This window comes from Cyphomyrmex costatus, unplaced genomic scaffold (genome assembly GCF_001594065.2).
Source record: "Cyphomyrmex costatus isolate MS0001 unplaced genomic scaffold, Ccosl1.0 scaffold367, whole genome shotgun sequence".
NCBI lineage: Eukaryota > Metazoa > Arthropoda > Insecta > Hymenoptera > Formicidae > Cyphomyrmex > Cyphomyrmex costatus.
The window spans coordinates 560909-575651 of NW_017277851.1; the positions used below are offsets into that span (position 1 = coordinate 560909).

A 14743-nucleotide genomic window follows, 5' to 3' on the forward strand; every position below is an offset into this window, starting at 1 on the left:
TATTTGCATTTCACTTTTATACTCAAAATTAAATCAATGTATAACTTTGGCTTTTTTTTTTAATATAAACTAGTACGCACTAGTGCATCTAACTGCATTGATTTCTACCGCGTATTATCATACTTAGCGCTGAGACGCTACCGTGTCTTACGATATCATTGAAAATTAAACCGTTACCATTTGAGATAGAGCCTCTCTATTCGTGTTTCCTACTACATTTCAGCAGAGGACGTATTTATAGATTATTTAGTCAGAGTTTCTCTCTGACTTATAGTGTGCATAGTGTCTTCACATAGTGTGCATAGTGTCTTCGTTAGATTTTACATAATTAAAGTTCGGTAATAGTGGAAGAAAAATGAAATATCTTACTGTTTATCTTTCTGTATGCTTTGTCAAGATTATGAATGTGTTTGCAATCGAAGGTATTTAAAAATAAATTAATTTTATACTCCTCTGACAAGTGTCATCATAGTTATAATTGACTACAGACTCTTAAAAAATAGTTCATGGAATTTTACGATGCATTTCTTATCGTACATATTCAAGGACACAAGATTAATTATACTAATTACTCAATTACTAATTATACTCAAACCGTACGTGATAATTTTAAATGCGATAATTTTAAAACAATACTACAAAACGCAATAAAAAGTTTTTCCTATAAGCATATTTTTATATGGAAGATAAAAAATTTAAGAAATCTTTTTTTCTATTTGTAAGTGCGAAATTTCTTTTCCAATAGATTAACGTTTGTTTTTAACATGTTATTACATCTATTTGAACAAATATATCTGTGAAATAAGGAAGATTGAGCGTATCGTCGTTTCTAATGCAGATAGCCAACACTGGCATAAATTAGCAAACAAAGAACTGGAAGAATCTCTTTTATATGCTTGGAATTTAAAAAAAGCGAAAAACGTGATTCTGTTTGTGGGGGACGGTATGAGTCCTGATACTATAACGGCTAGCAGAATTTATCATGGTGGTGAAACCAGTCGACTTGCCTGGGAGCATTTTCCTCATGTTGGGATACTAAAGACATATACTACGAATCAACAAGTCCCTGACTCAGCTTCCTCCGCCACCGCTCTCTTCGGGGGAGTCAAGACGAATTACGAAGTTGTAGGAGTAGACGCAAACGTGCAATTAGATGATTGCGAGGCAAGCTTGAATGCGAATTATCACGTGAATTCATTTATAAAATGGGCCCAAGCAGCTGGTAAAGCCACAGGTCGAATCTACTAATATTCCGACTTTAAAAGTCTTAATGATGCCTATGTATAATAATTATTAAAAAAATTTTTTTTCTCAATTTTGTGTGTCATTAATTTTTTTTATAATTAATTTGTACAAAAATATATTAAATTATATGTCAATAATAATTTGTTCAAAGGTTTAAAGTAAAAATAAAGTTCTCGTTTTTTATATTTTTATTTTAATTATAATTAATTTATAATTTTTTTACGAAATATAATACAATTAATATACAGGTTTCGTAACAAATACTAGAGTTACTCACGCAACTCCGGCGCCGCTTTATGCTCACTCTGCAAATCGAAGATGGGAATGCGAATCAAAAATGCCTAAAAACGCTACTAGCTGCAAAGATATCGCCAGACAATTAGTGGAGAATGATCCGGGGAAAAATATTCGAGTAAACAAAGAACGAGTCGTGAAAATTGTTTAATTACAAGAATAATACAATAGATAATACGTTTACCTGTTTATAGGTAATTATGGGCGGTGGTAGACAGGTAATGAAATCCAATGTGAAGAGCGCGGGCGAATTTGATCCGATAGATACGTGGGCTTGCTACAGACAAGACGGTCGTGATCTTATTGATGAATGGATGAAAGATAAATCTAATAGAAACTTAGCTTATAAAGTTGTGCAAAACAATGAAGAATTGTCCCGGATCGATATTAATAACGTAGATTACCTGCTAGGTATTTTTGCCAATGGTCATATTACGATGGACTGGAAGCGAGAACGAGGTCCAAAGGGACAACCGAGCTTGGAAGAAATGACTATGATGGCTTTACGAATTTTACAAAAATCCAAAGAAGGATATTTTTTAATGGTACAATTATTATCTTTCGGATAGGGATACGAAATAAATTAATCTGACTGGTCTTCTACAGGTAGAAGGCGGTCTAATTGACTTTGCTCATCATCGCGGTCATGCTGCTCAAGCACTGCTAGAAACTGTCAGATTTTCGGACGCTATTAACGCCACTCTTGGAATAATCGATTCCGATGACACTCTCGTTATAGTCACAAGTGATCACACACAGTCAATGATCTTCAATGGATACAGTTCTCGAGGTTCATCCATTTTGGGTAAGACAATGCAGTAAAAGAAGAACGTATTTGTGGTTATAACTGCATTATACAATTACAATCACAAATTTTGAAATAATAAGGAGCTCCATTTTTATAGTTATTACTGCTAATGTTAATAATAATAATTAATATATTTATAGTTTCACATACCAAAAAAATTTGTTGCGTGTTAATCCCGAAATCTATAATTTATTATTATCATTTTTTTATTGCCAATTATATACTTTTTTGTATACAAAACTATATGTAAACATAATTATTATATTAAATTTTAAAGGACCGTCAATGTAACAACATAACTAATACGAATCGAAGTCTATAAGCCTTAGTTGCTTATATATAATTTCGCGTGAATTTATTTACTGATATATGTAGTCTTTCTAAACTGCACGCCGAGGACAATTGTATTTCAGGAATTGCTCAAAAATCTAAGTACGACGGGATACCATACACGACGTTATCTTATAGTACGGGTGGACCAAACAATGTCGCTTACATCGTAGGCGATGATGGTCAAGCCAAGAGAATCGATCCATTCAAATCGAACACTAGCGATTTTACTTATAGCCAACAAGCTACAATCATATCGGATGAAGCTCACCACGGCGGTGGAGACGTAGCTGTATACGCTATAGGTGCGACAATGTCTAATTAGTTACGACATATTACGAAAGACAAATTCTGCAGTTAAAAAATATAGCTAAAACTTTTTCTTAATTATTGAACAATTTCTTCCCTTTAATTTGATAAATATGTTACTAAGATAATTCATCATATCATTATTGTTTTATCAAAATTATGTCAAAATTAATTGCACAAACAGTTATCAATATTTTAGAAAACATCAGAGTTTTTGCATTTGTTTTTGTAAATATCCTGTATAATATTACAAATTACAAATTTTGTGATCACATTATATAATTTCATAAATGTTATATCCTATCGGAATTATTAATAATAACATAAATTAAGGTACCTCTAGACGTTATGACCAATGTATACATCAACTTTGCATACATTCGCTAAATATTAACTACATTCAATATGGATAATTATTTATTTATCTCATGTATGTTTATGATATTTGCTAATGTTGGCATATTGGTCATATCGTCAACGCGTCTTTACATCAATATTACAACTTCCTACTCAACAATATAAATGTAATATAATAGATATTATGCTTAATAGTTACATTATTAATAGGAAATGATAACATTGATGTAGAATATTGTCAGTTTGTATTCTGTGGATTTAAACAAGTTGATTCTACTTCTAGTGTTAAATATTTAAGTCTATAATCTAATGTTAAATGTTTGAATCTTCTTTGCAGGACCGTATGCGCATCTCTTCCATAGCGTGCACGAACAAAACTATGTTGCACACGTTATCGCATATGCCGCAGGGATCGGCGAGTATTCTAATAACGCCGGAATATCGCATTGCAATCTGAACCCAGTTGTTTTATATGGTAGTCTAATCTCGTTAACTTTAATAGCGTATAAAAATAGCGTATATAAATAAATCAGCGAAGAGTTAATAAAAGTATTATCAATTTTTTTTATTTTCTATAAAAAACAGTATCGATAGGATCGCTTAAGGCGTGAATCTCTACGCATAAAGTAACTCTTATCATGTGTAATTAAGTGGTATTGCAAGTGTTTGTGAGCAATCACTTGTACCCACACCATCACAGATTCGATTAACTTTTAATGGACACATTAGGGTCCTATATCCGTTTCGTTTTGTCGCAACAAATCGAGAGAGAGACAATTTTACAAATCCACCTTTCATTATATAATATATACATATATCATTCGCGCACGTTTATTTACAAATATATATGTTAAAAAATAATTCTCAGTCTTATACTGCAGAGGATAAAGACACTCGCAATACTTGCGTCGTGAAGTCATAGAATGCAAGCAGTCCTCCGATCAGATTACGCTTGAGAACAATCAAGATTATGCTTCTGCTTAGAAAAATATTATTTCATTTATACATTATATAGCTTATAAAAATGTCTTCTTTACGATGTAGTTTATACATTTACACGATTCCAGCTTAATGATTTTAACAACGTACAAAAAAAGGAAGAATACATGTATAAAACCAATGATCGGAAACGTTACATGTGAAAAATAAAAGGCTACATCAAGATGAAAAAGACTATGGAGGTTTTATCAATGCGAACGCGTTAATATATGTTAATGTCCTGTCGATCGTGTACGGAACGTAATATTTGATGCAATGTAATACGACGAAACACGCAAACTCCAAATGTGGAGTCTTCTTTGTTCCTTCTATTGTCTTTAGATGATAAAGCGACAGTGAAAACGGCGGGAAATCACTGCACCATTTTCCTCTCGCAATTCTTGACGTCGTGCAGCACAGACCCGTGTAACAGTATTTTAAGCGCGATACCGCCGAGGAAGAGTAGCGAGGTGACCAAGAAGATGAAACCAGGGGTATATTTGCCGAAAATCGTCAGGCTGCATAGGGTTGTCATCTGAAAGATGAGGAGCAATGGAACAAAATACACGGCCGCAGTCAGATAGCATGAGTGCTTCCGCTTCGGTTTTTTAAACCTGTTGAACCTCGCGTCAAGTTTAGTAGAATCGTCATTTGCTTCTGGAATCGCTTTTTGCGCTTCGGCTGGTTTCTCGATGCGGATTTCATGCAGCACAGATTGACGCAAATTCTCGTACGTGACCCGAAGACTGAGTGTGATTTCCTGAAGAAAATGGCTGAGGTAAACATGCATCTTGCGGACTAGTGGATGCGACTTGGAATTATCGAAAGAGTAGAGAAGATACGGTAGCAGGTTGAGATTCTGGCAGCAATGACGGATCTTCTGCATCGACGCGTGACGGAATAGCATCGGTGGCCCACTATAGTTTCCATCTGTCGTTGAGAGAAAAAGAATACTTAGCTTGTGTTCTTCCTTCCTGCATTTTTTGAACTAATGCACATGGTGAAATAAGTTAAAGTATAACAAACGTACATTTGTTTCACTTCAACTTATTGCACCGTGTACACCAGTTCAGAAAATGCAGGAATAAAAAACAAATCATTAATCAGCACGGACGTTAGTTACTATCATTTACGAGCCGAAAACATCTTTTATTACATGATATTCCAACTACATAATTTTTTGCGATAAGAGTGAAGCTGAGATATTATTGGCTAAACATATCTCCTATTTAAAAAAAGATATAAAAAAAAAGTATTTAAAATTATAATTCGATTTACAAAATTTCTGCATGTACAAACCCAGATAATGTGGAACATTCTAGCAATACTGCTGAAGTATTCCATGCTATTTAGGAAAAAAGAGCTGGGACTGAGAAAAAGATAATGAACGCGGTTGTTTTGTTTATTTACCCTTAAACATATCGGACACTCGTCTAACGAGAGTTGGTTTCCTCTTTAGGCCATCTTTCTGCTCCATGATCTCCGACGTCTGCGACATTTTAGCACGATGTTCAGAGAATATGTTTAACCTATCTGTGATCGATGCTGTTTTTCTATCTTTTCACATAAAGCTCTTCCCTCAGGGAATATACTCGGAATATCACCTGAAAAAGACAAGCGCATTAATGATGATTATATAAACTGTACAAAATATTATATTACTATATAAAATACTTAATCATAACTATATAAAATATCATAACTATATAAAAAATTATATAAGTACAGAAAAGAATAAATAATCGATTTCTTCAAAACACAGGAACAAGGCTACTATTCTATAACTCTCTCTCTCTCTCACACACACACACACACACACACACACACACACACACACACACACACACACACAACACACACACACACACACACACACACACCTGTGTACATATATGTATATCGTTGCGTAGTGTTTTTACTATACATATAAAATCTGAGAAACGACAATGTAACAATCGCATTGATACTGTCGCTAAGAGTTATAGAATAGGAATTAACATAAATAAAACGAGAAAAATTAATCGATTACCGATCGTCTTTGGTGACAACTTTTAGTGGAGGTCACCAGTAAGCGTTTCGGCCAGTACTGAAAGGTTCTCGTAATTCGCACTGTGGAAGTTGTGTAGTTAAAAAAAGGCGTCACGATTCGATAGCCTACCGACCCAAGATTAATACTTTGACGCAAAAATTTTGCGTGACTTAGCGAGAGCGAGAAATATGCACGTCTGATAAAAAAATTTTTTTCTTGAAACTTAGATGACTATTTTTGAAGCCTTCTCATCGACATCTTTCATTGAAAACTTGTAATTATTAATTATAATTATTGTTTCCATGTAATTACAATATATATTTAGTACTTTGAGCGTACACGACAAAAACGTTTTGCTAAAGTAGATAGCTAAAAATTCAACTAAATAAAAATCTGAAAAAAATTTTGTTAGACTATCAAAATAATAATATATGTATATAGGACGTTCAAATTGACTGCTAAAAATAGTAAAAACTTTCAACAACATTATCGTCAACACATTCGATAATCATTTTGGTTTAAATTATCTTGATGACTCATATGACTATTTTCAGATTTGTATTTAGCTAAATTTTTAGACACTTCATTGTGAAACTTTCAACATAGTTAACCAAAATTTAAGTTTAAACTATTTATTATGAATTGTAAATTTTTATAAAAAGGAAATTTTTTAATATAGTTATTAAAAGCAAATTGTAAAATTGTTAAAATATTGTCTTTATATTTTTCACTATTGATGCGCAGAAAATATTCAGAAATAAAATTTATATAAGATTGTTCTCGAATAAATTCTGTTGTAATTACACAATTGCTGTAACATATTTATATTTTCATGAAGCTAGTTAAGAATGTTAATAAACACGGAGTATCTATCTACTAGCAAAATAGATTAGGAGTATCATAAAATTTAATAATTTAGTTAGACAGACTATCGGGATTTACTATGTCAAAACTTTTTCATATAAATAGATCATTTCGCGAAGTCAAAGATTCAGTTACAAATGATTCATATCAAATAATAAAAAAAAAATTATAAATGTTATCTAAAAAATTATTGTTTGTTAAAGACAAATTAATTAAAATAAATAGTACTTTTAAATCGCACTTTAAAATATACTTTAAATAAGCAATAATAAAATAGCACAACTAGCAATTACGAGAAATATGTATGGCAGCTGGACGGATTACAATTTTTTTTCTTGAAATTATTTAATAAACTACTTTTAATCCTAGACTATATCTTACACTGGAAACTTGTAAATTATACTTTAAATATATATATAAATGGTATGTAATATTTAAAATAGCATGTACCTATGTGTATAAAGTGCATGTAAATATAGTAAAGTTTAAACTTAATCATACGACCACTAATTGGCCAAGTCGTTTAAATCAAACTATATTAAGAATAAATCGATTAAGATTATTTTTTAATCAATATTTAAAACTTTGTAGTACAAACTATAGGTTCGTATTTATTATAATTGAATCTACAATCTTTTATCTTATAAAAAATTGACAAACATATTTTATACAAATTAAATTATATATATATATATCAAATAACGTAAAAGTTAATAAATTCTAAATCAAATTATAATAATATTTATTATATACAACAAATTATAATAAAATAATTCCTACAAATAATTACTTTTGAGGTTAATAATTTGAATAATAATCACCACGAAAAATATTCACATGTATGCATAATATTTTTACTGCCTTTTATACCATATTACACTGAATTAATTATTAACGTATTGTCAACAAATACATGTTATACCACATTGGTTGATAAATTAAAAATCAGAACATGCTATAAACAAACATCTAATTGCAATGCATTTCTGGCATGAAATACGGTTTCGATTGACCTCGTTGAATTGGTATGATTCATTGGAGCAACATTTTCAAATTAGATAATGTGGAAATTCTATCAAACCCACAAGGTCTTTCTCTCTCTTCCTCTCTCTCTCTTTCTCTCTCTCTCTCTCTCTCTCTCTCTCTCTCTCTCTCTCTCTCTCTCTCTCTCTCAGTATATATATATATATATTTCTTATATGTAAGTATTTTTATAAATACGTGTTATTTCAAATGACGCTCACCTTAGTGTTAATGTAATGGAGGATTTGGCGTCTATTTCCTAATCACCAGGAAGGTTCGCACGGACGCGATTTCAGAAATAGACGAGAACTAACTGTATTTCTTGTAGAGATTGAAAACTATCGGAAATTCTCGAAATATTCCCATCCTTTGTGTCCTTTCGCCAAACAAACGTTTGCGATCAATAATATACAATCGGTGGAAGGACTGCTGATGGAGTATGGTTACGCCTCGATGCTTGCTCGGCTACTAAACCGGCTTCGGTCGGCCGTCTAGAAACTACCGGGCGATTAACCACTTCTACCGACTCCGAACTTATGACCACAATCAGCTGCACGGAACATATTGGTATACTCTAAGCCGGTCCAAAACGGCAACTTCCATTGGAGCTAACGCTGTATTGGTCGATGGCATCAGCTCGGAGGGTCGAGATGAACTGCGTGCGCGGCACCGCAGAGACGAGACTTTCGACACTCACGCATTCGTTCCTCGCCCTCGACCTCTGGAAGCATAGCTTGATTGATACCCTTATGTCATTATTGATGAAATTATACTTTTATGCAAAACGGAAACAGAGTTTGCATCATATGACAACTTCAATAATTTTATTTTATAATTGAGCGAAACTCTGACAATGTATAATTTTTTTAATGTAAACTTTCAAGCTTGACGTAAACTCAATGTAAATAATTTCACTTGGCAATCAAACAAAATCGATAGTATATAAAATTCCCTAATATAAAATTTTAATGTTTACATATAAAAATTATGTATTGCCTATTTCATTCAATTGTATAAAAATATTGCCACTAGAGTCTATTCATAGTTCCTATTTGTTTCATATAAATATAGATGCAATGCATACGATTTTTTAAATATTTTAAATATAATATACATTTAACGACAGTGAAGCAAAATTTTTCCACAAGAGATTTTGAGGAAACATGTAAACAGTAACATGTAATTATGTAATCTTATTGGTTCCTACAATAATGAAATATTGCAGCATAATTAAATGAATCTAATGTCGAAGTATATTACATATTAAAATACGTTTTGCAAAGTTTTTTAAAGGATGATATTCCATTTTGTATTAATGTCATCTTTACATTACTTTCTTTAGTACAACTTTTTAGAGGTAATATGAATACTCCGAAACTGACCAGTCAAAACCTGTCCTGAAACGAAAAACACAAATATGTGATTATAACCACCGATTATGAGGTCAAAGATCGTAGAGACCCAAGAAGATTCTTCGTAGGGCCGTTGATATTGATCCTCATTAAAACACGTGAAAATGCGTGATTATAAAAAAAAGAATAAGAAAAGACAATCTTGAAAAAAGCGAATAAGAAAGATAATTCCTATTCCTATAAAGTTTGGAATGACAATAATATCGCTAATAATTTCAATTTATCGATAAATCGAAGTGATGTGTACTAATTTCCTAGAAAAAAAGGAATACGTGTCATTTCATTGACCTCGCTTTTTTCAAGATTGCTCGACACGCATCGGGCGTGACGCGCTGCGTGTTTCCAATGACTGTTTGAGAGAGAATTCCCACATTCCCAGACTGTTCTACAATGTAGACAAAACAATGTTGTATTAATGATAACTTAAATACGGATGTCACGTTTTTTCTCATTCAATCTTTAACTTCCGAAGCGTCACGTAAAAGCCAACGATGGAAAGTTTCCACTAATCTAATTTTGATTAGACATTGCTCATATATTTTATTCAATTCGCAATATACACAAACATAGCATACAGCTACACTTTTAATAATCATTTATAAAAACGCAGTTGCGTAGAGATAAGCAATTGAAAAAAACGTAACACTGAAATTGATTGAAATATTATTTAAAACGGCGCAAAATAGCACGTGTTCGCAACGTGTCATCTTATTCGAATTCATTTACGACTCATTAAAAATACCGTTAATGATTTTTTTTTAATAACTACATTTATTCGATGTAAGTAATGTATCATCTACACTTCTATTTACGGATTGAATGCTTCAACTCTGTGTGTTTTAAATCTGTAACCACAAAAATACACACGCAGAATATATTCAAAATATTTTTATATCTGATAATGTATCATGTGGCAGTTGTGTTAATTCTCTGACGCATCGAGTTAATTATACACGTAGTCGACTTTAAAAATATGCACACCTTGCTGACAGCAATTTATCATTAGATACCGAAAACATGTTCTTTTTGTTCCGAAAACGTTGAATTCTTGATAATTTATTTTTTAAAACATTAAAAATATATTAAAAATATATTAAAAATATATAAAAAGTTCTTATTTCTATAATTTTACTATTATATAAGAAATACTTGTTTACGGTAAATATTTCACGAGTTTCTATCGACTTAAATTTTCAACTTTCCTATAGTAAACGTTCTTACTTTATGCTGCTCTATTCCAAAACCAGTAATTTTCCTTTTTTTTTTTGTCTCTTTGTTTCGTCGCTCACACACATTCGCTCTGCGATAACGATCATTATACAATTACATATTCAGTGCAGGAAGCATCGGAAGCGAATCTTTTTGAGCATCGCGTTGATTTTTGCTTTGACAATTTTTGTAGAATCTGCGTACGTAAGGAGATCGAATGTCAAATTAATAGCAATTTGTTATCTGGTTTGAGAGCAAATACAGTTAATACATTTTCATTGGTGCTGAGAAAACCAGAAATGATGTAACCCTAAACAGAGTCAACTATATTTGCATTTCAAAAAAGAAAGCGTTAAAATAACAGTTAATCTAATAGTTTATCGTAGTTTACTAAATTTATAAATCGTTATCCCATCGTGTTTATCACGTATTGGTAATGCAATTCAAATTTTTATTAGGATAAGAGACTACAAATAATCTATTGGTAATTTAATATGCTCTACGTTAAAAATCATTGAGAATTCTTCGTGTAATTTTTTTCTATAATTATTGAGCAATTGAATGAAATGTCTATAAAAGCTACATTTTGTATTTGCGATATAAATGATTTTTGAAACATTTAATTTAAAATCAAAACTGCTTGAAATTCCAGGTCATTCCTTTCTCTTTTATACAACGAGAATTGTAACGCAGTCAAATTACGGTGTCACGTGTGCAACATGTGCACTCATGTCGACAATTCCATTGACCATCCGTCTTCATCACGAAATGATCACGTGTTTAGGAAATTCTTATCCACAACACAGCTTTAGCAGAACTTCTTGTATAGTTACATTAGTACAATATACTCTTCATAAAAAAATTCAGTTTTATTACGCTAACCATTTCTCCCTTCTCTCTCTCACTCCCCTCCCCCCAAGTCATTATTTTTTATATTTCAAATTTGTGTAACAATATAATTTAAAACATGCGTAACTAGTTTTTTTTATCTGAATGATATAGTCTGTCTAGTAAGAGAGCGTGGCAAGTCTATCTCAAAGAAAAATAGCTTATTAGCCTTTAAATTTATATCGATTGGTTTCAGTAGGATTATGGCCAAAATGCAATTATATTATAAAGAGTCCAGTCACCAGCTGCGTCTATAATAAAATACTAAAGAAAGCTTAACATATTTTCTTTATTTTACCATAAGATCTTTAAAATAAGATTGTTAAAAAAATTTATACATATATATGTATATATAGTGTGTGTTTAATTCTCTTTTTATAATACTCTCATCTCTCAAAAATAAAAATATCTCAAATCAATTCCGTTTCAAAATTATGTTTTATTAAGGGTACTTTACTCTTGAGCGCGGCTCTTCGCCCAAGGCTTTTTTATTCAAAATTCGGGTTTATAATGCTTCCATGTGATCTATATTGTATATCTGAGTTGTGCTAGCGTAGCACAACTCAGCACAACCGTTAAATTCGCCGATACACCGATATTAAGGTAATTTACTCCTGAGCGCGGTTCTTCGCCCAAGGCTTTTTTATTATAATAATATACAAACTTCAGTCACAAATATTAAAACAATAAACATTTCTGTTCAAGTTTGAACGATCTTTAGCAAAACTTCATGTTACCGCATATAACGTTGAATTATAAGTCACAAATCATAGTCCAGTATACATTCTTGATAGCAACGTTGTGAGATATGTAAGCTTCAAATATTATGTCCAACAGTTACGCGACTGATGGTAGTAGAATGCCAATCTCAAATGCTGTAAGAATATTGATTTTGTTTATGTATAAAATCTCGATTTTATTTTAATTTTATGTTGATCTTATTTCATTCAAGTTCTATTATTTTGTTAAAGGATAAACAATTGTGTTAAAATAAATACCTTGATAAATACTTTTTCTTATTGAATTTTGCAAATATGTTTTATCTTTTTTTTTTAATATTATTTACTACTCATGATATAGTTGCGAAACATTCTCTCAATTATGGTCCTTTAGTAATTTATTATGGTAAATATTTAAAGGACTATTGCTCACGTGTACTTCATAACGCGCAACTATGGTCCAAAAGCTTATAAAAAAATTGAATTATATATACTACATATAAAATAACAAAATGTTTAAAATAACAAAGCGTTTAATATCAATGTCTATCAACTTTTCTAGAAAAGATCAGAAAATATCAGAAAAATAATCTTTTGAAAAGCTGTATATAGAAACTACAAAAACTCTAAAAAAAGAAGTGATTTTGGATCATAGTTGCGCGTTATAAAATACACAGCAATGAAGTTGTGAGAAATTATAGTATGCAGATTACATAAAAGAAATAATTTATTAAAAATTTCTATTACAATAAATGGAAGTTATGCTCAATTTTTTTAATATAAAAATGTACGTAAATTGCGATCATTATGATATTATATAATGTGAAGCAAAGATAAAGTGAAAGTCACATCGTTTTATAAATTGAGAAATGGATAAAATTTAATTATAATAAATATAATTTCGTGATGTGCTTGTTTACATATTCATCTAATTTTTCTTTTTTATCTAATGCTTTTTCTTTTTTCTCAATATATCTCTCACTTTATAGATCATTTCTAACTATCACACATTTGATTGACTTTAATGGTCAGAATGAGAGTGAATAGTGTTTAAATGAGAAGAGTATACAGCCACGGACGTAGTTAGAAAATTTCAAAACAGTGTTGACTGCTTTTATTAAAGTTAATTTCGAATAACTTCTGTGAAGTGTAAATCATTGTGGAATTTAAATTATCCACAATAGAATTTTTTACTTTTGATATAATATATAATCTTATCAAAACTTTCAAAATGACTAGAACAATGTTTTAATTATAAAATATATATATATACTTAAAGTTAATTAAGTAATAACTTATTCTAAATTGATAATTATAATTGTGAGAAGTGAGAACATCTTAATTATAATTGAGAATGAAATACAATAGAAATAAACGAATCTGTAACATGTATACATATATATTTAACATTTATTTCATTTTTTTTTTATTCAATATTTGGCTTTATTATTTTTTATCTATATATTGTATATCGATATATATATATATAACATCTATATATATATATATAAAACATCTATATATATATTATTAAATATATATATATTAAATATTATTCTATCTTGAAAAATATTTTATTGAAAAATTTTGGCGAATGCAAATTTTTGTTATCTCAATCATATTAATTAAAAACAGACATAAAATTAAGAACCGTGACCGAATATATTAATTAAATAGTCTCATGACTGTTTTCGTTCAGAGCGCCAAGAAACAGATTAAAAAGTCAAACCAACTGTCTGAATTCATCAAGAAATTTGGGCACATTATTTTTCTGGACTGTGCACTGATCTTTTTGTCTGTATGCTAACTTTTCCAAATGCGTGACTCTCACATAATTGTATGAATGTAATGATTTACATGTAATGAATGTAATGATGTAACATTTAATATCACTAACGACTGACATCGAATACTTATTGGAAGATTAAGCAATTTTTTTATGTTTGAAAGTGCAACGTCCGTGTCAAATACGACGCGATGAAATTGGATTCTTATTACCTTATAAAAATGCTGAATAAAAACGATCAAATTGAAAAACACACCGATAAGTTTAGGATATAAATTATTTTTCATCATGATAATTAATTAATTAATCAATATCTTCTAGACAATCTTAAAAAAAAAAAAAACAAAGCGGTGTATAATGAAAATTGTAATAAGCGCAGATTAAAGGTAATAATTGAACGGAATATAAATATAAAAATATTATCTCAGTCACTATAAATATTTTTAATTTTTACTTTTTGAAAGCAAAATCACAGCTACATACGATGTGGTT

General features: G+C 30.6%; 2 protein-coding genes across 3 annotated transcripts; one reads left to right on the forward strand and one right to left on the reverse strand.

Moving 5' to 3' along the window:
- The first annotated feature begins 310 nt into the window (after window positions 1-310).
- On the forward strand, window positions 311-4582 carry LOC108776657 (alkaline phosphatase, tissue-nonspecific isozyme). The gene is made up of 7 exons (XM_018543342.1): window positions 311-422; window positions 839-1234; window positions 1494-1657; window positions 1734-2084; window positions 2146-2344; window positions 2761-2982; window positions 3681-4582. Exons 1-7 carry the CDS (start codon window positions 356-358, stop codon window positions 3869-3871), a joined length of 1590 nt encoding a protein of 529 aa, XP_018398844.1. The 5' UTR covers window positions 311-355; the 3' UTR covers window positions 3872-4582.
- An 81-nt stretch (window positions 4583-4663) lies between these two features.
- On the reverse strand, window positions 4664-8848 carry LOC108776658 (uncharacterized). 2 transcript variants are annotated; one of them, XM_018543343.1, is made up of 3 exons: window positions 8459-8848; window positions 5732-5925; window positions 4664-5251 (listed from the first exon to the last, which is right to left on the reverse strand). In XM_018543343.1, the coding sequence occupies exons 2-3, from the start codon at window positions 5817-5819 to the stop codon at window positions 4695-4697; spliced, it is 645 nt and encodes a 214-aa protein (XP_018398845.1). In that variant the 5' UTR covers window positions 5820-5925; window positions 8459-8848; the 3' UTR covers window positions 4664-4694. The 2 variants fall into 2 exon arrangements, with proteins under 2 accessions (XP_018398845.1, XP_018398846.1); XM_018543344.1 differs by lacking the exon at window positions 8459-8848 and adding an exon at window positions 6351-6398.
- Window positions 8849-14743: the final 5895 nt, after the last annotated feature.